The sequence below is a fragment of the Dendroctonus ponderosae genome, unplaced genomic scaffold, assembly GCF_020466585.1.
Source record: "Dendroctonus ponderosae isolate FM_Combo_2020 unplaced genomic scaffold, Dpon_F_20191213v2 Dpon_F_20191213_3, whole genome shotgun sequence".
Classification (NCBI taxonomy): Eukaryota; Metazoa; Arthropoda; class Insecta; order Coleoptera; family Curculionidae; genus Dendroctonus; species Dendroctonus ponderosae.
In genome coordinates, this window is record NW_026018508.1 from 10,865,031 (window position 1) to 10,888,034 (window position 23,004).

Consider the following 23,004-nt stretch of genomic DNA (forward strand, 5'->3'; position numbering starts at 1 on the left):
CCCGAATTTGGAAGCTGATAGCCCCAGCTAACTCCCCATATGACTCTAAAGTGTCCCTTTTGTAGCATATAACATATAGCACAAACATTGATATAAAAACAGTCAAAAAATCACTTTTCTAAATAGCACCTACAAACTTTTTTCGTCCTGTTTGAAAATTTTGCCTTGTGTGAAAGTTAAAAGTGATGTCGGTGTTTATTAGCAACCTAAATTTATCGCTTAATGGCCGCAGTGAAACTTGGAACAATTAGGAAGATTCTTGTCTTCTTTCTTCAGTCTCAATTCTAGATTACACTGAATATACAAGCAGAATAATCTTGTTCAGTACTGATTTCCAGAAGCCGTGTAATCGACTTGTTTTATATCAATTCTCGCAGAAATTTATCAAAAAAAATGCCCTTTCAAAGTTCCAATTCGGATATTTCATTGTATAATCAGAATAACTACTACTTACTTTGTAATTTAACTCAAAGTGTAATTTCGTTTTTTTTTTATTTTAAATTTCAAAAATCCGGCAAGTTTATTATTAAAATAAAATTATGTAATAGATCAGACAGATGAATGTAAGGAGTTTTCTAACACGCCTTTAAAGCGCATTGTGCAAGTAATGGAATACAAACATTTTGTACGTAAGAGAAGTTCTTGCACTTACTTATACTGAATAAATGTTTTGCACATCATTGAGTTTTAAAATTCCGCTTAATTTATCATTTAAATCCGCTTATGTAAGATCTCAGACATATAAAGGAAGGAACTTTTCTAATACGCCTTTAACGCGCATTGAGCAAATGAGGTCATATTTCAATCATTTTCCAAAATACAAAAAATAAGAGCACCTTTCGCATAGTTTCGCTTAATAAATGTCTTGCATATTTTTAAATTTCAAAAATCCGCTCAACTTATTAGTAACTCTAACACCTTGTTTAGATGTGAGAATTGCTTTGTAACTTGCGTTCACTAAACAAATTATCTAATTGCGATGATATTTACTAAAATACTTTAAATGTATCCGTAAAACTGAAAATGTTTTTGTATAAGACCGATGAGGGAAGCGAGTCACATTTTGATCAAATAATCACAGTTGTGTTTCCGACTATAACAACTGAAGTCATTTAGAATTGTTGACTATTTTTAACAAATTTGGCAAATTTTTTGTTAAAATTGGTTGAAAAAATTATATCGAGACACTGAAATGTTACACTGTTATCAGCAATATTCGGTCTAACCCCTGAAGGTTCTAGGATGGCCTAAGTTATTCAAAAGCTAACATTGAACAAAAATCCTACTGAAAATGGCGGGTTTAACAAATAAAAACCCTCTAAAAGCTCTAGTATTTAGCGTCTAAACTCTCGCTGCCGAATCAGTAAAGGTGAAAAGTCCTCTTGTGGTCCCGACCTGCAACTCCCACGGGATCAAGCCGCCTTTCACCCTAATTTACTCTATATGGTATCCGCGTGACACTAATGTGAAGTTGATAACGAGAAAGTGGCTTTTAGGGACACGGAGTAATGCCATTCACCTGCCGCTTTTCGCAAAGTTGAATAGTGCCTTTTAATGTTCTACATTGGAAACAGAGATTCGGTAATGACTTTTTAACGACCTCCTTGAAGATACCAGGCATATCTTTGACACCCCCATAAATTCATTAGGCACATGTGCTCAAATGCTGCTTGAAATTGCAAATAGACTTTGAAGGATTGAGGTCGATTCAGCTCATTTGCTGCACATGGAAGAGCCAGTTAAATAGCTTTGCCATAAAAACTGAAGTGCATCGATAAAGAAGCCACAATTAGAAAAAAATCAGGATCACGTACAAGGTGTTGAATTCATAACTTGTCCATAGCCGAACTCCCTACATCACCCAGCCTTTTTGTATGCAGATCAAGTATCGTTCCTATTCTCTACTTACCCTGAATACAAATCCACATTTCGATGGATTCACAGTTTCCTTTCGAAAGGAATTGCCTAACGTGAATTCTTTCGTGTTTTGGGCCTTCAAATGGCAGCCAGTTGATTTCGTTTTATCTCAAACGCTATTTTATCCTCCTAGAAGTTTCCTTTCTCATTCAGGAAGCTGTAAGTAATTAAATTTATGTTGTGCCAAGGATACACGCTAATGCAACTAAACTGCAGGTGCTCAGATAGAGGTGAGACGTTGCTGTTTCAGGCTGAATGTTAAATTCTACCAAACTACGTGCCTGCCATGTAAACATGGATGTTGGGATAATTTTCAATTAGCGCTCCTGAAATCTTGCACCCAATTTATAGAGAGAATTGTGGCAAACCGGAATACGCTAGCAGAAAAATGGAAACCTTTTCGTTACGTACTGAAAAAATCTCTGACTTAACGAAATGCGCACTAATTAAAACACGTTCGCTAATTGTCCTGCAGTTCTTTAAAAAGAAATTTATCGCGAGGTACGACGGAGGAATTATAATCAAGTCAACGAAGCTTTTTCTTAAACTGGTTTACCGGACTTCATTTAATAACGAAGAAACTTTTAATTAATTAAATTCTCTTCGAGAGCGAACTGTGCACCCAAAACTTCCACTTGTTTATTTCCGATATCGCTGCAAGTGGTTGGGAGTTGGAACTTTGGCAATTTACTTACATCTTACATTATATCTTTAGAGCAAAATCAATCAGTCTGTAGGCATATATTTCGAGCCATAGTACCTGGAACAATTACACAACCTGCCCCAAACCGAGTTAATTGAAACAAACATTCACAAATAAATTTTAATTTTATAATTTTACGCACAGGTGCTCAACAAATTAAAAAGCAAAAGCACAAATAATACCATGTGTATCATACCACATAAAATTGCGGAACTAATGACTGTTTATTAATTGCTAAACTCCAAACATCCGCTTCAGTTGTATTTTATTTTATTTTATTTAATAACTGCTGTATAGTTTGAAATAACGGGCATATAAGTAAAAAACGTTTGCTTCCAGTTTAATTGCATTCCATCGTTAAGCACATTTTCACATATTCCATTCGCCATCAAGCGAAAACACAATAGTGCCTAGGAGGATGTTTTACGGCATTTTTTTAATCTAAATGTAATTAGCGTCTGCGCTTGTTTTATTACTTGGAGCAGGAATTGCCAATTTACATTTTGATTGTTTAAAGCAGAAATTGGACGATAAAGCATTAAAATAGAGAGAAAGTGCCTTGTTAGAATAGATGCAGAAAAGCTGTTTTTGAATTACAATAGAATATTGTGAGATTTTTGTGAACCTTTTTTATGGATGGAAAATTATTTTTGTTTCTTCGTTCTCCTCGGTTAATTCTGTTGGAGGCAAAGTATTTAAGAGAAAACCTCTTAGTAAGCGCAACATGTGGCCCCTTTGGTGTTTTAAACGCGAAGATATATTTTCAAAAGCTGATATCAATGATTTTTAAATTTTATGCAAGGGAAAATAGTTCGTAAATAGAAAATAAACAAAAATTTTGTAAAAGCATCACAAACAATAAAAAGGTGATATACGGGAGAAGCGTTTGTTTCAAAAGAGGATGGCAATAAATATGTACAATATGTCAGACAACTTGAGATGCTTAATTATTAAATTTATAATAGAAAGAATTTCCGATTTCAATGAAAAATTATAATGCGTAAAATTTACAGGCTTACGCTACTTATATTTTACTCAACTTATTTCAGGTCAAACTGTCTCAGTGAGTTACGTCGTTAAATATCAGATAAACGTTGTGTTATTTTGAACAAATTTATTTATTTTGATATTGTATATCAATGTATATTTTATATGAGTCGATTTTATTCAGGCGCAAAGGCAAATTGTTAGAATACAAAAGCCAACGCGATTTGGATAAAACTAGAATAAAGACTTTAATATTCGGCCAAGTTCCGGTTTTCAAAGCAAGTTCAGTTAAAGCAAATCAAACACTGCGATATTCTCTAACAAGTGACTGTCATTTCAATTTATTAAAAAAATATAAAACCGCCTTTTTCGTCTGTCGTTTCTTCGTGCAAGGATAGAAGACATAAAAATGGATAATTCACAAAATGTGCTATTTTTATTATTACATTTCTTACTGACTTTATTCCTGCGTTCCCGATTAACTAAACAAATTATATTATTTTAAATTCCACACAATTATACTCATGTAATGAGTATGTACTATAATGTAATGATACGCATGTTAATGATTTTCACAATTCTTACGAATAATCCTGCTGATTTTTCATATTATATTAATAGTTCATACATAGGTTTCTTATAGACAAATAAATTTATTATTCATCCTATTAGATGTTTTTTGCTAAGCAAATTTTAGCAGACAAATAAAATTTGCTGTTGATAGTCTTAGGTTAAAAGTTCCCTTATCAGCAAACACTACCAGCGAATCATGTGCAGTGAAAGGTAAGAAAAATCACTTTTCGTGGCAAAAGCAAACAACACGTTTGCTGTTTGAAAAATGACACACTCGAGAGGTATTTTATGACCAGCTGACAGCTATTTGCAGTGAAGGATCGCAGTCTATATAAAAAGCTGTTAGCTGAAGGAGGAACCTTTCGAATTATTTCGAAACGCCGAAAACGGCTTCTTAGACTTTAAGGCACAAGATGTGACCTTTTTCTCAATAAAAACTATTTCGTCCAAATTTTATTTTGATTACACTCAAACAAGACGATAAGTAGATAAAGGAATATGCAATAAAAACAATTAAGCAATATCAACCAAACTGATTTAATCGAGTTTAGAGCCAAATATTTAACATAGAACAAATTCACATGCACTTTGCATAGAGTTTTTCACATTATCGCGTTTTATTTTATTTTTTTGGAAACCAGTTTCTAAAATGTGGACGAATCCAACTCCTGCATGCCCGGAAACGTAAATTATCTCTCTCTACATGGCCTAGGTGAGACATAAAATGCACCCCCATAAAAAGAGCGAATGAATTCCAGAAGCGCAGATGTAAATAAAATAGATTACAGTAGAACAAATCGAAAAGTTTACTGGCGTTTTATTTTATTCTATTCCCTCTCCCTATTGCTACTTCACTAAATCGTGCCACAACCTTTCAGTGAATATTTCAATGTAACTGTTTCAAATTGCTGGAAAGTGTTAAGTAATCTGCAAACTACACATTGACTGTAACTGGTTGGCTTATTAGAGTGTATGATGCGATGATTCGAGTTGTTGACTGCATTTTCGTTAATTCCCTTGCAGTATTCGGCCGGAAGAGTATATTTAACGATGCATTTTTTAATTGAGTTTTCCAACCACCCGCAATTTAGCCGGGCTTTGTACTATAAAAGCTCAAAGCTTAATTAGAACCCTTTTAGCTTAATTATGTGGATCAGTTTCGATAGGACGTTTTTATATTTAAAATGGCTGTTGTTTCATCATGTTGCTGAAAATTTTTAGATTACATTTTACTTCAGATGAACAGATATTTAGGCCCAAATCTACAATAGCGGTATATACCAGGAACAAGCTCTTCGTGGTATATCTTTGTAAAACTGGGTTCTCCAATAGTCGAATAACGTTCTACTCGGTATAAATGGCGGTATAACTTATACCAGTGAAATGAGCCGGATATACTGCAGATAAAGTTGTTCCTTCGTTCTATTGGTCAGTGAGAGCGTCCTTTTCATAACATACAATTTCTCCATATACAAACAACTTTGTTACACGAATTTAAGAAGTTTTGATTTATTACGATGGCGGGAAGAAATATGTCTGTATTTGATTCTGATGAAGAAGACGATATGTTTGATAACATGTTGACAGTAACACCTCGGAGACCTAAAGTTTTTAAAAATCGGTAAGTGAATACTAATACCTTGGACTATATCTATTGGTTAATATTGATAAAAATTGTATTTGTTTCAGACCCAATTACTTTATAGTATACACCGATCTGGAGTTTTTTACCCGGTTTCGAATGCAAAAGCAAACCTGTGAGACCCTTTTGCATTTGATTGTAAATGATCTCAAATCTCAGACAGAACGGAATCGAGCTATTTTACCAGCAACTAAATTATTGCTCACTTTAAGATTTTATGCCACTGGAAACATGCTCATATCAGTTGGAGATTTTGTAGGAGTAAGCAAAACATCTGCCTGTACAATTGTGAAACAAGTTTCAGAGGCTATTGCTCGGTTGCGTCCGAGGAATATAAGATTTCCCGAAAATATTGCCACCAAACAAAAAGTACAGGAAAATTTTTATAGAGTTGCCAGATTTCCAATGGTCATTGGTGCGATTGACTGCACGCATGTGAAAATCCAGTCCCCTGGAGGAGAAGACGCTGAGCGGTTCCGTAATAGGAAAGGATTCTTTTCATGGAATGTGCAGACAATTTGCGATGCGCAATTGAAAATAATCGACATAGTGGCAAGGTGGCCGGGTTCATGCCATGACCAAACTATTTTCAATAACAGCAGAATCAAGAGCAGATTTTGCAATGGTGACATCCCAGATTGTGTTATTTTGGGTGACAGTGGCTATGGAAACAGTAACTATTTGCTTACACCACTATCAAATCCTTTAACAGCTGCTGAAAAACTATATAACGAATCACACATTAGAACCAGAAACTGTGTTGAAAGGTCTTACGGTGTGTGGAAAAGAAGATTTCCCATATTGTCCTTAGGAATCTGAGTAAACGCCGAGTTATCAAAGATAATTATTGTTGCTACAGCCGTTCTGCATAACATTTGCATTGAAGAAAAGGATGGAGATCCACCACTTGAATTGGATTTAGATAATGTGGGCTCAGATGAGTTACCGTCATCGACAACCGATTCAAATATTTCTATCAATAATAGAATGAGGTCAAAAATTATAAATAATCATTTTGCACATTTACTGCAAGAATAAAGCTGTTGGATAATAAATAACTGTTGGATAATAAAGTACAACGTGAATTATTCAGTTGATTTATTTAAAATCTGAGATTCTAACGCTTTCAATTTAAGAGCATGCTCCTCTTTCATATGTATGATTTTGAGATCATGCATTTCCTTTTCCCTTTCTTCTTTTTGTAGCGCTTCTTTTTGTAGTAAATTTTTCTGAAAATCTAAAAAATCAATTTTTTTTTGGACCAGATCTTCATAAATATGTGTATTTCGTCCATTTTCTGCGGGTTTCCTCTTCATTTTTCGAAAATGAGGCTGCTTACCTAGAAGTAAAAGTCGCATTCAGTATTTCATTTCGTGTAGTAACATTGCAAATACTCACTGGGCGTTACAGTAGTAAGACTCTCATCTACAATTTCTGCCGAATGGTTTGAAGGCAAATTCAACGCCGGATGTTTTGATTGCCTCAATAGGGCTGGACTCCAAGTGTCCCATTTGATCTCAGCCTGCACCATATCAATGTTGTCAAAAGATAAACTATAAGGTGTTGCAAAACCAAAAGTAACTTACCGAATCTGCAACTGGGATTTCTACAACTTCAGCAGAACATCCATCCACATCTGTAACAATTTCCAAGGATTCTAATTCGCTTGGGGTAACAAAAGCTAGAACAGAAAACAATGAGTTAATTGAAATTTAAGTTAAACCTACAATGTCGTAAAACTACACTTACCAGCATCCGAATCAAATTCACATTCAGTACCCTTAGCAGAGACACCAACTAAATTTAGCACTCTTTTTCCTAAACCTGTTAATTTCAAATCTGGGAGTGGACCGCCACCAGTTTTATATACTTGGCTCCTAAGCTCAGCATATTCTTTTTTTGTTGATTTTTTGAGCGAATCCCATTTGCTTCGCAACATCTTCCCAGTTCTGCCCGTCCCACAAATAGCGTTAAACGTTGTGGCTATTGTGCGCCACTCAGCCGCTTTTGCTGCATTAGTGACAGTATCTGTTTTCTTGCGTTCTAAAAAGACAATGTTTTACTCTATAATATTAAAATTAAATTGTACGTACCAATAACATGTCGGTGAGTTTCCACGAGGTCCATTAATATTTCCACTTCATCTTTACTAAAATTGGTGCATCGTTTTTTATCACCTTGATCCATTTCTTAAGAAAATAGAGCACGTACACCAGCCGAATTATTTTAGGTACTGTTTCTTTGAGATACTATTATAAACTTTGAGCTAAATTCACGATCAAAGTTCGAAATAACCCTTCGAAAACTACCTGAAACATTCTACAGTCATCTCGATGACAGCGTTCCGCTACGGCTTGGACACCGCCAGACCCAAAATTTCAATGTACTCGGAACAGTTATTCTCGCGCCATCGTTGCATTGTAGAACAACACATAGTATTATACCACAGATTATCCCTGGTATATCTTACTCGACGAAGAGCTTGTTCCTGGTATATACCGCAATTGTAGATTTGGGCCTTAGTGGCGTATTGAGAACGAAGCCAGCAAAATCTGAGCCATAAAACCCGAATGAGGATTTCGGAATAAAAGACCAGGTACTGGCCTACAAAAGCCCCTATATGAAGCTTCCTTTCAGCCTTGAATTCGAGATAATGGCTGGAGCTGAACTCGGTGATTTTCCAATATGTTTCCTCTATACATCCGGTCGGATTAGTGGATTTCGGTTTGCAAGATAAAGAATTTAATCAGCGATGAAACCAGCCGGCAGACAAATCTATCGTTCTATTCAAACTTGAAATTCAACCAAAAAATTGTGTACGGCAGCAAGAAAATAAAACCAACCAGATTTATGAACCTATAATTTTGATGTTGTTGTCAAATTTTCTAGAAGATTAATGGAAAATATTGTGCATTCTGTTTGTATTTACCATTTACAAATAATCGTCGATTAAAATAATGTATAGCTACAATCATTCATTTGCCTGAATATTTATATGTGGAGTGTTGAGCAATGTAAATGTATTTTACGCAAAATGAAAAACAGTCGAACTCGGAAAATGTATTCTCCGCTAATGGGATAAATAAACATAATCATGTAAATATAATTCTTCGAGGCAAGTGAACCAGAAGTTATGTTTTGCTGAATTTTTGCTCTTTTGCATATCGTTAACAGAACGATTGGTGAGAACGAAATTAAATCAAGTGCTAATTTATTATCATTAATTTTTGTACTCAATTAGAGCTTAAGTTCTGAAGAGCTGAAAATGTGATATGAGAAGGCATCAAACCTATTTAGTTGGGAGGACATTTTTAAGGAACAAAACTAAAGAATGTCGAATGATTTACACTTTACTTCCAACCCTACGATCCAGTTTACACGCTTATGTAATAACGCACTTTTTCTCGTAAATAACTGATTTTTATTTCTTTCAGATAACGATTGTTCTGTGTATTTGCTTGGCTCTAGCCACTATGTCAAAACTAACGAATTCGGATGGAGTTTGGATTTCCTTCCACATCGTCCAAGGACTACAAGGAATTTTCATTGCCATGCTAGTTACGTGCAATTGCCAAGTGTTGAAACTATATACTCGAAGCCTAAAAACTAGGGCAATAAGACATATACCCAGCTATGTCGGAAAACCGTCCACTTCCGGCCTGAACAAATCGACGAGTTTACAAATGCTCACTTGGGATCCTCCACCGGATATTGTTTAAACTGCTAGAAAATTTCATAATCATTTATAAATTGTTTTCCACAATATTTAGGGTTTTTTAGAAGTGGGTGCTTTTTGCACCCGGTCTTTAATTATCTCTAGTCATGTATGTTCCAAAAATGTTTTAGTTTGCTTTGGGCACAAGAAAATGTATTTTTTCTTTAACGTCGATGGAATCGTTAAATGAGTTTTTCTATTTTATCGGAGGCAATTTCATTTCTCCCTAAGGGATTTTATTGGCGTCGAATGAGTAATATGTCCATCCACAATATTTTCCTTCCCAATGTCCATAAAAAAACTTTAATTAATTTTCTTCGACCAGCCACTTTTTGTTCACTATTTCCTGAATAGTAGAAAAAAGCCTGATGTTGCGCACGTTACACTTTGAGAGTGTAGATGCCTTAACAGGCATATAAATGTAATTAATTAGTTGATTTATTCCTGAAACTTTAGACTTTCTTAATACATATCCAGCTTTCTAGTTTAGTGGATACTTGATAATTTTTCGGCAGTTCCCTAATTGTCTAGTTTAAGGAAATAAATGATATTCCATCCATTCATAGTTTATACTGCTATATGGACGAAAATGTGAAAAAAACTGCAGCCAATAACAATTACGATCTGACGACTGCGCCCTTTTGTTAAAGTAAATTTTCAATACGTCCAGTTAATACGGATGGGTTTAAATACTATAATTTATATTTTTGCTCAAGATCTACTTGATGAAAAAATTAACCAATGCAGTTGAGATTTGAAATTTTCGCAAAGTTCCATTTAAAATTAGTTTTGCCAATGTTCCATATGTACATAAGTAATAATTATTTATATAAACGCAATGAAATAATGTAAATACAAGCCATTGGATGTATATTCAATGAATTATATAAGTATATTGTAAAAAGCCTAAGAATACCGAGGATATAATCTAAATAACGATAGTCATATCAGTAACGTTTAAATGGATATTTTATTTGCTAGTTATGAAATAAATATTTTTGTTTATTTTCGTGTTTTTTTATCCATTGGTACATCTAAAAATGCTTCAACCGGATAAAATTTAGTATTTTTTTCTAAGGCAATTTACCTGTTATTTATTATGAAGGAAAAACCAATGTTTTTCTTTAATGACGGTGATGAGATTTTATGCAATTTTTGCCGTTTAAGTTAAAACATACACTAAACAATGCTAGTGAACCAGAAAAATAGAGCTTAAAAGTTTTTTATTCTCTCGTTTAATTTAAAACGTTAATTATGGGTTGAAATGCTTTATAGCAAGCAGCTTCTTACGTCCAAAGTTATACATTTAGCTCAAAATAAACGTACAAATACGATATACATTTAAAATACGTACAGCAAAAAGTAGACTTTTGGTTGAAAAAATCGAAAATTCTACTATTTTCGCGAAAAAACTCAATTTGTTCAAAATGCCTGAAATTCTATATTGATTTAGTCCTAAACAGCGAAAACACATTAAATTATCCAGCCCCGAAATTTAAATAAACTTTGAGGTTTTCTAGGGGTAGGAATTAATAACTAATCTTCTTCATCGTATTGAGCATTAAATAAAAAAATATTTGCAGATCAAAGATAATTAAGCTTGAAAAGGCATACGCAAAAAATCATTTTAGTACAAGAATTCTGATAAATGTGACGATTAAACAACGCAATTGATCCCTACTCAAAATTAGTAACGATTTTCAAAAGAAAAAAATCCAAACACATTTTCCGCATGTTTCCAGCCAAATTGAGCTTTGATCGAACGTATCCTGCATCAATTTTTTTAACAAGAAAAGCCATATTTGCCAATATGTTATTGAAAGGAAAGCGTTTATTTGCCCAAGAAATAGGAATTCAGCATTCGCATGTAATAAACTTGCACATGGAAGCCGAAGAGCTTTCATCACACAAACCTTGTGTGTGAACTGTGTCAACGTATTTGCTCGATCCCATAAAATTTATCGAGATCTTTACTTCTGTTTGCTCCTACAGTTTGAAATTTTGTCATACTTTCCCCTAAGTAAATATTTTCTAAGGAGAACTCGCATAGGTGAAGTAAACCGTTTTTAAAATAATAACACAAAGTTCGTGTTTGAAAACATTTAGTCGAAATTCAAGAGCAATTTTTTATCYTCAATGTACCATCAGCCAAATTTCAATGCCAAAAACATGCCAGCGAATAATAGCCAAGGAGCACCAGCAAGCATGAAAACCGCGGCTTGAAAATTACTGGCTCTTGGTCTGGCGTTATCATCAATCAGGAATTATGGCAAAGGGCTGCAGGAAACATCCCTATAGTTGACCCTTCTCAATATTTTATGAAGCCCGCCGTCAAGAACCGCATATTTTGAATTATTGTCAGGATGGCGCACTCAAAATCCCGTACCTGAAGACATGAAGAATGTACACACAAAGAAATGTTCGAGTGCCTGATCAAAAGTGACGGACGGACGGAATTTTATTAGAAATTGTTCCACGTACAAACACACGCAGGCCGAAAGATCGATTGAGTCGATAAATTATATGGCCTTAATCACGCTTAGTTAACGAAAAATCTCCTTGAACAGGCCAGCGTTATTAAAAAAACATTCAGTAAAGTTTATAGTGCTCTTAAAACGAACCCTCCACAATCAGGCACTCATTTACAACTTTTTTTCGCTATCTAATAGCATTACGGCCTTTATATGTCCGAAATTTCTTTCCGCAAAACAGGGCACAAGAGATATTTAATTGAAACTCTTGCAAAGTAACTCAATTAGCCCGCTTTGAAAGCAAAGAGAAGAGAAAAACTCGGTTGGCTGAAAAATTATCATCGTCCGACACGGTTTCCTCTCATTAATCATAGTGGGGCTTATTATTTTGGCCGAAATCTATTGTCTTGCCGTGTTATTTTATGTTCTCATTATTTTTGTGCGTTCGGCTGGAAGAATTGCTTGGACGCGCAAGGAACTCCACAGTCCCCGTATATTTTATTGATCAAACCGTCTTGTTCTTAGTACCTAACAAATTGCTTGGGGAATGAAAACAGCATTTTTGTGGCCATTGAGAGAACGAAAGGCCCCATTTTCTACGCTAAAGGACATTTGCCTAGTCTCTTTGTTCGGCCCCTTTTAAATTAATCTCCATTTTGCGACAAAACCTTTTGTACGAAACAAGACAAATATGTGGCTGTATAGAAACTTTAAATATTGAAGTGTCTGGCTCTCAAGTATCAATATTTACTTTATTACCTAAAAAGATAATATTTTCAGTTGAGGTGTAAACTGCAAATGGGCAATCAGTTCACAAGCAGTAATTATTTCAAGTTTAATTAGTCTTCACGCTCAAATTTCCAGACCGTTTGCAGACATTCCAGGGAAATATCCAGGAGCGTCGAGCCAGCCACATTTGAAATTCTGCACCAATGAAGGAATTTCTTTGAAAACCACCTCTTTGAAGTGCCATTTATTTTTCGAATGAATTAGACCTAAAATTGCACTCGAGTTTGAACATAAATAAGGCTAAGTGACATATTCTACCCATTAAAGGCGTTTACCAGTAAGGAATTAAGTGTTAATGGCTTAAGAGGATGGAATACTGCAAAGCCATAATGTTCAATAATGATTTCCTGCTGAATTAAACCTGTGGCGTGTTGGCGTGAGAAGAAAACTTGGAATTCGGCATTCTTTCCCAAATTCCTCGTATAATCTTTTAATTAATTTGATTGTTATCGCTGCTCAGTTTATAGCCACATTTTCCGTTTCTCTTCATTTAATCTAGTTTAAGTGTTGTACATTAACCATATTATAGTCGCATTTTATGTAGCGTTGTCATTAAAAGTTCAGAGGGTTGAATATTTCTAGGAAAAAAACAGATTATGAGACACAGAAGAAGGAATTGAGCCGGGTAATAAAATATGGAGCTTAAAACAAGATGTTTTATGATCGAATTAGTCCTCGGTTTAGTGTATTCTCGTATGTACGTACTACATGTAAACCCAATTTGTAATCTTTATTTTTACAAGTGCTTTTTGAAACAATTTTCCAATGAATTGATTGTAAAATTCTGAAGAAGAAAAAGTGATATCGAAAAAATTATCGAAATTGCAATTAGGAAATTAAAATAAGTGAATTGGTTTCTTCAAAACTTTATTTTTACTTAAGACGATAGACATTGACATTGGAAAGTTTGAATTTGAGAAAAAACACATAAATTCCAAGAATATAAATCATCAAATGTTGCAATGGGAGAGAAAACAACCTGATTTTTTTATTTTTCTATTTTTTAATTAGCAATTATATTTTAAAAACAAGATATTTCAAAACTACTACATTTTTCACTACATGAATGAAAAAAGCAGCAAAATATTTCTAAAAATTTGATCAGTATTAATGTCCAAGCGAAAGAAAATTGACTTCGAATGAATCCAGAAAAAAGTTAACAATTTATTTATGAAACAACATTGGATGGCTGGGATTCTAAAAGACACATAACAAATAAAAACTGAAAATAGAGCATTTAGATTGTGCGCTCTGAAATACATTGTGTAAACTTCAAGAATTGATGTAACATTTTTAATAATTTATCAATTATTAAAGTTATGTAACACAAATCATTAAACAAATCTGTTTAATAAACTATTGATTTCTGTCTTCTGAATATTATTTTTACTTCAACTTTTAAGTAGGTCAATTTTTTTCGTTTCTATCATTCATATAGTGAACAATGCTTCTTTTTGAAGTTGTTTTGTACTGTGTTGTAATTAAAAATGTCAATTAAAAAATAGTAGAAAAACTGAGAATTTTATGTCATGAAAAGTTAAGATTTAAAGAGTGGAACTGTCGGTGATCAATTTAAGACCCCAGTTGATATTGTAGTTGAAAATTTTGCTTCAAACGTGTTCTTGCGGAAACCAGATTCAAAGTCTTTCTAGGGCTTCTAAAAAATGTGAAAATGTGTGAAATTATTGATAAAAATCGAAGAAAACGATTAAGCTGTGTTAGTTTTGGAGTTACAAAGTTCGAATCGCTTCCACCCAATGAGCTTAAACTCTTGAAGCCTAATTGAAGTTCGCAGTGAAAAAATTCAATTGGAACAAGGGAGAAATATTGAAACATGAGAGTTGGGAAAACGGTGAAAATGCATGGTGACTATACTGTATATGTATATTTTTACTAACTAAAGGCTTGCCCGAAAGATCGAAAATGTTCAGCGGATTTATTGTAACAACATTCTGGTGTCTTTAAAACTCGTTTTTTTTAGGGCGCCAATAATAAAAATATTCAACAATGGCTAGCGATTTATTGAAAAACCGCTTATGTAAAATCTATTAGTAATCCACTGACCCGTGACCTTAATAATTTTGAAAAACTTGCATAAATTCAAAACATCCACTGTCCCCAATTTGGTACAAAATTTGCTGATGCACCAAATCGATTTATCGATTGCCGTTGATCAGCGTACCTTCAGTTTAGTTTAAATCGTTTTAAAATTCGCATTAGTTCCTTAATTCCCATCATGAACGCCAGTTTAATTGTAGTTTTACTTGTTTTCTTCATCTCCAGTTGCCAATGTGGCATGTTGGGCTTGTTTAACGAGTGGTCAGATCAGTTGGAGAGCCAAAATGTTGACACGTAAGTGATTTGAAACGATGCACCGGACACAGTTGGAAAAGTCTAGGTTTTTTAACTTCCTCCCCCAACACGGGCTATTGAGAATGAATGCTAGGCAAAGCCAATATCCATGCAAATTTTCTCCGAATCTTCCAACCCGAGCCACGGTTTGATGTGAGCGCCTATAAATACAAAAATTTCCCTATTTGAATATTTCACAGTTTCTATTGTAAATGAGTTTTGCAGGAAAATTGAGCTCTCAGCTCTAATCCTCTGATCCGACATCGAACATATTGATTCGATTCGTTTTTTCCTTAGAATTTCCCTTATTCGGATTCGTTTAAAATGACAGTTTCAGGAAATGCAGAAAACGCCGAGACACAGGAGAAAAGGGAATTAAGCCGGAAATCACGAACTCGCCCCAGGCAGGGATGGTTTCCCTTGCGGACATTGAGGAAGGAAGACTGACCGATGAAACAGACACCCCAGTAAATTCGAAGACTAAACGATGCCCTAAGTAAGTCACGTAATTGTTTTATTACAGTTATTAACAAAGGCGTTGAGAAAATGTTAGTAAGGGGCTCGTAAAAGAGAAAATTAAGAACGAGCGTATAATTCTAATGGAGACTGTAGAAGGGAACGATAATTTGGACACATGAAAAATGTTTGTTCCAAGCCAAACAGTTTTTTTTATCCTGAAATGTACTTACTTAAATAATCCACACTAAATACAAACTTTGGCTCCAAAAGTACGGAAAGAAAAAAAACCGACTGTAAACTTCATCTTTGCAAAAATAGTCGTTTTATCAACCTCTGAAAGGGTCTTATTTTGATTTGAATTAATTTTTGAAACTGAAGATTTCCAATTTCGAATTCCCTGTAAAAAATCTGCAAAAGCCATTTGTTCATTTTTGTCGAGATTTCGCCCGACTAACACTCTCCACCGCGTTTGCCATTCCTCCTTATAACCCAGCTAATTGCAAAGTTCGCACAATAAAAACCATACATAACGACACATAAATTTGGCGTTGTGGACCGGGAAAAGTCTAATATAAACTAGCATAAAGCCGAAGCTTAAAGCATGGAAGCTGTGCAGTGAGATCCAGTTGTAATATATGCTACACAGGAGCTTAACACAATGAAACTTGGTTATTAATGTTCATTTTGGCAGCCTTAATTCTCCCTTCGTCTTAGAGGCTCGATTTAAACGACGGAAAATGTTCGCTACTTGCTATTTGACTTATTCAAAGAGAACGGGAAGCTTTTAAATGAAACATCCTAAATGCACACAGACACTTTTTCATAAAGTGAACATACAAAATATCACTGTTTGCGTTACTCGCTAACTATAGAGGAAAATAGAAGCTGGAAATTGTCTTCAATTTTTTAGGGATGGTTTTACCGGTTTGGTTGGAAAGGCCCTTCCTGGATCAACACCAAATGCTCCCCATGCTCTTGCCTTGGTAAAAAGGCAAATGGATGAGTTGAATGAGGAGAAATGTAAAAGCTGCACGTAAGTAATTCGAACTCTTTCCACTTGAGAGCTACTTAAAGCTACTAAAATTATCAATAACATTTCAACCGTAGAAATCAAATACATTTATTTGATGCTGCTAGTTTAAACTGTAAACTAACCGAACAGTTTCCCTTTATTTAGTCGATACGGAGGCAAACTAAAGATAATTAAACTTCACATTCGGGTGGCTGTTGAGGAGAATCTGGCATCTAATAGGAGTAAATTTATGCGTATTCGGCAAAATTACAATTTCCTCGGCACCTTCTGATGTACTTTCCTGTTTACTTGATAAAGTCAGTTAATTTACCTGCCGACGAGGATTCTAATTAACAGAAGCGCCTAGCATATGCACAACGTGTTAGTTTTGCGAGCCACTTGCTATTCATTTCACATGTTCATAAAATAGATTATAGCCAATCAAAAAAAATATTCTAATTTAGTACACGATGATCCAAAAGAGCGACCTTTAGAGATGTTATTTTTTTTATGTTTTTGGAAAGTTTACTCAAATGTAGGTGGCCTTGGCTGGGAAAATCTACTTATGGTTTTAGTCGAACCATTTCACTTTTTTAAACAAAAGAAAAATCGGGAACTTCAGAAGCTAAACAGCGTGAAAATTGGGTCAGTGAGAAGTTTACTTTCGACCGTATATGTATAATAAAGTGCGATAAATGACATCAAACAGTTAATTTAATAGCAAAATAAAAATATGTGGCTCAAAAGCATTGACATGTAAGTGGTGATTAAAATAACTAATTAAGGTTTTCCACAGAAAGAAACTATTAAATCACCTTATAAAATACAATATTTTGAATAAACAAACCCATATTAGCTAACCACACACACCTACACGTATTGAAGCATGTACGTACATCTATTGCGCATTAAAAAAATACAAAAAACTCCGCTAAAAAATAATTAATCAAAACTAGCTTCAATAGTGCAGCAGGCGAAGGAAACAAAAATATTTGCATATCAAAAATAAACACGCCTTGAACGAAAATGTGTGTTTAAACTCTTTAAACATGCAGAGCGGAATGCATTTTTCCATATTGTCCGCTTCCAAATGTTTCTACAGCTGGTTGATTACAAAAGTCAATCAAATCAGTTTAGCAGACATTTTTTTCAATTCCTGAAACGCGTTGCTTGAATTTCCAGCCGAGACCCAAGCTGCATTCTCCTAAAACATTGCGAAAAATGTAGAAAGTATTGTGGCTTCCTGCCCGCTTTTGTCAGCGACTCTCTTGTATTGGAAGATATACAGGTAAGGCAAATTTGAGCCAAAGACCATTAAAAGACATATTTGAATAGGGAAATCGTTTTTAGCATTTCCCAGAATCAAGCAGGATGAGCTCTGCAGAAACGAAACCAAGAGGTCGGTCCACGTTAGTGCACCGAGTCGGTATCTACAAGCATGAACTTAAGAACATAATTTCTCGAATAATTGGAATAAAAAACCCCGAAGATGTTGAAAGTGTATGTATAAATTTTAACTCAAAGCCTCAGATGTTTTCGAACATTCAGCAGAATCTAATTTTTCCTTTTCCCTATCTAGGTTTTCATTTATGCAACTACGACCTCGAACGTGCCTCCAGAAGTACAGCAACTAGAAAGCCATGAATCATTTGAGGAGGTTAAAGAGCCAACTGAAAAGCAAGCCGCTAAACCTGATGACTTGCAAACTGAAGATATGGCAAGTAAATTGAATCGAGCTTAAAATTCCCAAACTTACAAAAACTTGTTAGTTTTAACTGTATTTAATAAATGCATTTTACTATGAAGTCGTGTCTCTTCTATTCCAAATTTCCTTTTCGAGACAATCGCCTAAACTGCTTGATCTTTCAGCGCTATCATCTTGAGAAGAAAAAACCGAGTTCGGCAGTGCTGAAACCAAGATTTAACGATTAGTAAGTAAATAAGACGCTCATGTGGAGCCACGGCACATTTTTTCTTCTGTTAAAGTGATAGCGGTGAGGATGTGCATACGTTTTCCAAACTGCGCAGCTTAGAACCGAATGTAAAAGAAAATCCGGATTTAATCGAAGGACCACCTCCATTTGCTCGAAGCAGCCATGATAATGATCACGTAAATACCCATAGGCTTCACAAAGCACCAAATTTTCTGAATTTTTTGCAAATTTTGTTTGCAGCAAATCGGCGAAACCACCGTGAACAAAAACGCCGATAAAACAAAAAGCGAAGAAAGCATTGTAGGGGCTACTAATGAAGATGTAAGTAAACGCGCACAAGAAACCAAAACATAATTTTACCAAAAAAATGCCTCAGCTTATTGTCCAGCCAGCAGAGCTGATTTCGGAAGACTCTGATGAGGATGGAGTGGCTCAAACAACAACCCCGGTCAGCAGGCCATCACTTTTGACCAAGCTGAAAGACATGAAGCTTTCCAAAACGAATCTCTTCCAACGACTAAGACGTAAATCAAAATATGCGAAAACTTATCAGCAAACTAACCCCGAGCGTTCCACAGCTTTTAATCCGAAGAAGGGCGATGGAGAAGATATGCCAGCTACATCAATCCAACCTCCCAGCAGCAACCCCGAAAATATCTTCACCTCCACACCATCCCCAGCCAATCCAATGGCTTCACTAAGTCTCAGGAACATTCCCACTGCAGAAGGTAAGAATGGTTCTAAGTTGCAAAATGTATTTAAACAAATATTATAGATCAACACGCTGCCAAGCAGAACGTGGAAGGTGCAACTGAAGTGATGTCAGGAATCAGCAAAGCAATTGAAGACGTAAAGGCAATGGTAAAAAATATTCAAGAGGAAACCAAGCGCGCCTCAGAAAAGCACCTGGCAGGACTTTCGCGTTTTAGTATTTTGCCATCAGAGCAGGATTCCTTAAACCAGCCCCAAGAAGAACTTCCCGCAACACAGACTTTGAGCGACGAAAATGTTGCAGTCAGCAACCTGCTGAAAACACGCACTATGTTTGAAGAAGATGACAAAATCAGCGAAACTGGACTTGAGAGTAACTCTAACCCACCTGTGGAAGAGGAAGCAGTTGTTGGCGATGCTGAACCCGAGACAGGAATTGAACACACACCTGCAACCAAGCAATATAAAACAAAGGTGGAAAAGTATTTGGATGATCTGAAGGAGCGAAGACAGAAGATGTACTCTCCAGAAAAATTCGAAAAAGATCGCTCCTTTACACCGGGAGCTACTGAAGACCTGAATGAAGACCCTCCAGGTTCAGGTCTTCTAACTGCTAGTCGTGATATTGAAGCCCAAAAGAAGATATTGAGGAGAAGACTGGAAATGTACCTTCGAAGCATGCTCAGACCGCATAAGTCTGAAGCCCCTGAAGACAGTACAACATTTGACCCAGTGGTAGGCATGAAGGAGGAAGCTGCTAAAGAATATTTTGGTGCTACGCCGTTTAATTTGTCTGAACAAACCGACCAGGACGTTAACACTGAAGAAGATGGAACAGTTACAACTGAGGTACAAGCAGGTGAGGCTTCAACTGAGCCTTCTGGGTTATCTGCGACCGCAAACGGGAATGACAGTAAATTTTACCCAACCCTACCTTCCGCTAGTAGAAATCCGCTCACCAAATATATTGAGCAATTGAGGGCGAAAAGTCCAATGAAGCCCTTGGGGTCTTCGACCCCAAGCCTCGAAGCTCGATCTGGATCAAGCGATGAGTCCGCGACAGAGAAAGCTCAAAAACTAATGAAGCTGTACCAAACAACAATTGCCGAGCCTAGAAGGCTGGCGCTTAAAGACAAGCTGAAAAATTACATGGTTGCTCTGAAGAAGCCGTTAGAAAATGTGTCAGAAGGTAGTAGGGAAAAAAATGCAGAAGTATTAGATGAGGCATCCGCAAATGCCCCTACTTTGCCCGATGAAGATCCTAACCCCGCAGATGAAGAAAGCATCAGCAACACCGAAGAAGAACAGATAAGAGTAGGTGAAATGCCACCCCTAACCCCAATGGAAAGTAGAGCCAGCTTTGATGTAAGTAAACCTAATTAAATTGAATCTTTTGCCCAGTAGTGTGATTTGTTGTTGCAGAATGAAGGGAAAGAAAACGACTGGCAAGGAAACCTGGGAAAAATCATTCAATATTCCTCAAATCCTGAAGACATCTACTTTAGCGGAAACGGCGTAAAATTACCAATGAAAATTGAACTCAGTGGAAACGACTCATTGGTACTTTCAGTCGATATGGAGAAGTTGTGCTCATGCCAGAACTCATCATGTCCAAAAAACCACGCTGAAGTTGAAGAAGCACTAGGAACAATTCTGAGAAAGGAAGCTGAGCTCGAAAGCCAGCTCAAAGATGTTGAAGCAGTGGATTTGGAAAATATCCACACAAAGCCAGCGGTTTTCAAAAGATCTTCGGACGCAGCAGGCAAAAATCGTTTGGAAGGCGCAAAAGAGCTCAGTAACCATCAAGCCGGTGCTTTATTGCCCAAGATGCCCACACTACAAGAGATTGCTTCCGACCTATCCAAGCTTGATAACCAGTTGCGAAGAGAATTTGGTGATTCTCTACAGCATATGAAAGAAAATGCTGACGTTCTAAATAAAGAAGTTTTGAATACTTTAAGTGCTACACATGGGATCGATCCAGCCTTGTCAGCAAAAGCTCTGGAAACTCAGCTACAAGCTTTCAAAGACTTGAGTGATCAAAGTGTGAAGCAGCTTCAGAAGACCCAAGAGATGACGAGTTTAAGCCTCCCAACTCAAAATCCATTGCTGGCAGCTGAAGAATATATCCAAAAGCTGGAAAAGGAGAAAACTTTGAAGAAGCTCTTGCGACAAGCACAATCGCCGTATTTGTCCCCTCAACTGGGTTTGAAGGGAATTGAAAACCAGGCTAAAGCTATGAAGCAAAGTATTGAACAGCAAAATAGGCTGAACAAGCTGAAAAATCACCTTTCAGAAGACACGCGGAAATTAGCCAAACTATTTCCCACTCAAAATCCGTTAGCTATAGCTGATAGAATTAAAGAGAACTTGAAATCTTCCTTACCAGACATTCCAAAGCTTCAAAACCGGTTCTCTGATATAAACGACAATTTACTGCAAATGCCCGATGTGATCCAAAATTCCAAAATTAAGGCACTGGAAAACGAGCTGAAAACTTTGAACAATGAAATAGAAAAGTATGAGGATAGTAATGGAAAACTGTTTGCTGATGAGTCGAAGAAGTTCTTCGGAGGTCGAAGTAACGATGTTATCCAAAAGGAGATGAATTTGATTGGAAAAACCTTGTCCTGGCTCAACAGCCTTTCAAAGTCGAAGAACTGATTCTAAGTTTGGTTGATGAATAATCATTTTTGGATGATAATGACTGTTCATTTATGCGTAGTTTATAATTTCTGTAGTTTTATACTTTTATATTATACTGTGTTGCATGCATGGAAGTTTTTAACTTTCATTAGTGTCTGATTTATTCCTCATCTTCCGTATGTAGTGCAATGCCGCATGATGGAATGGATTTTTTAAATTTCAGAGCTCACTTTAATTTTATTTACCGAGTGGCCGTTTTCGGTGTTCGCCTTTCGAGAGTTTCAACGAGTGAAAGTGTGAAAAAAAGTAAAATTTGAGCAATTTGAGTTGCTGAAGTGCTTTGCTTATTGGTTCAATTGATTTTGGATTTAATGAATACTGGATTTTTAATTTTCATACGTTTTTAATATAGGATGATTTTAGTGACAAATTCTTCATCACTTTTTTCGCTTTATCTTCATTTTTTTCCGAACCATTTAGGATAGAGAACTGAGCTCTTCCATATGTTTTAGCCATACTTAGAGCGTTTTATTCGACTTGAGGTAACTTTTTGCAGATACCAACGACGTAGATTTGGGGGTAGAATCAAGGGCGGCTCCAAGGGGGGGTCATGCGGGTCATAAACCCCCCATAAAATTCTCTATCCAACGGTGCCAAAACGAATTATCTAGCTCAAATGGTTCTTGAGAAACATCGAAAAAAGCAGCGTCATGTTCAAGTGGATTTTGCAACTCAAACAAAAACCACGCGAATCTAAAACTTCTTGAATTCAAGCATTTTTTGAGAAAACTGCCAATATTTTCCCATTCATGGTTCACTTTCTAAAAAGGCCATTTATTTCTCTCTAGAATGATGTACAAATAAGCGTTCTTGCTCATTTTGCCTCCGAGATATGAGCAAAAACGGGACGGAAAACATGGAATTTTGGCAAATATCTTGCACCTAAGTGTGTGACATTCAAATTTTGTTTTCTGGGTCAAAACTACTCGAATTTTCTCACTCACATTGTTACGACTGAATCGAGTTTTCAATTCTCTATTCAACGATGCCAAAACGAATTCTGTGGCTCGAATGGTTCTTGAGAAACTTCGAA

General features: G+C 35.9%; 5 protein-coding genes across 6 annotated transcripts in view; 4 read left to right on the top strand and 1 right to left on the bottom strand.

Annotated features, from left to right (window-relative positions):
* LOC109546678 (adhesion G protein-coupled receptor G3) overlaps positions 1 to 10,542 on the top strand; it is a 38,105-nt gene extending 27,563 nt beyond the window's left edge. Inside the window, exon 5 of the mRNA XM_048664770.1 lies at positions 9,257 to 10,542. Within this exon, the coding sequence (XP_048520727.1) occupies positions 9,257 to 9,541 (285 nt within the window). The 3' untranslated portion in view covers positions 9,542 to 10,542. The remainder of the gene's footprint in view (positions 1 to 9,256) is intronic.
* On the top strand, positions 5,430 to 6,910 carry LOC109545422 (putative nuclease HARBI1). Its single transcript, XM_048664768.1, has 2 exons — positions 5,430 to 5,801; positions 5,870 to 6,910. The coding sequence occupies exons 1-2, from the start codon at positions 5,698 to 5,700 to the stop codon at positions 6,639 to 6,641; spliced, it is 876 nt and encodes a 291-aa protein (XP_048520725.1). The 5' UTR covers positions 5,430 to 5,697; the 3' UTR covers positions 6,642 to 6,910.
* On the bottom strand, positions 6,904 to 8,366 carry LOC109541237. The gene is made up of 5 exons (XM_048664769.1): positions 7,916 to 8,366; positions 7,572 to 7,865; positions 7,409 to 7,503; positions 7,221 to 7,344; positions 6,904 to 7,161 (listed from the first exon to the last, which is right to left on the bottom strand). The coding sequence occupies exons 1-5, from the start codon at positions 8,007 to 8,009 to the stop codon at positions 6,908 to 6,910; spliced, it is 861 nt and encodes a 286-aa protein (XP_048520726.1). The 5' UTR covers positions 8,010 to 8,366; the 3' UTR covers positions 6,904 to 6,907.
* A 4,398-nt stretch (positions 10,543 to 14,940) lies between the features above and the next one.
* On the top strand, positions 14,941 to 18,425 carry LOC109546763. Of its 2 annotated transcripts, none has more exons than XM_019917869.2 (6): positions 14,941 to 15,149; positions 15,481 to 15,645; positions 16,519 to 16,641; positions 17,803 to 17,908; positions 17,971 to 18,120; positions 18,200 to 18,425. In XM_019917869.2, the coding sequence occupies exons 1-6, from the start codon at positions 15,034 to 15,036 to the stop codon at positions 18,359 to 18,361; spliced, it is 822 nt and encodes a 273-aa protein (XP_019773428.2). In that variant the 5' UTR covers positions 14,941 to 15,033; the 3' UTR covers positions 18,362 to 18,425. The 2 variants fall into 2 exon arrangements, with proteins under 2 accessions (XP_019773428.2, XP_019773429.2); XM_019917870.2 differs by having other exon boundaries at positions 14,942 to 15,149; positions 15,487 to 15,645.
* LOC109546668 lies at positions 18,421 to 22,057 on the top strand. The gene is made up of 7 exons (XM_019917717.2): positions 18,421 to 18,551; positions 18,607 to 18,730; positions 18,795 to 18,875; positions 18,931 to 19,078; positions 19,133 to 19,282; positions 19,330 to 20,630; positions 20,688 to 22,057. The coding sequence occupies exons 1-7, from the start codon at positions 18,421 to 18,423 to the stop codon at positions 21,927 to 21,929; spliced, it is 3,177 nt and encodes a 1,058-aa protein (XP_019773276.2). The 3' UTR covers positions 21,930 to 22,057.
* Positions 22,058 to 23,004: the final 947 nt, after the last annotated feature.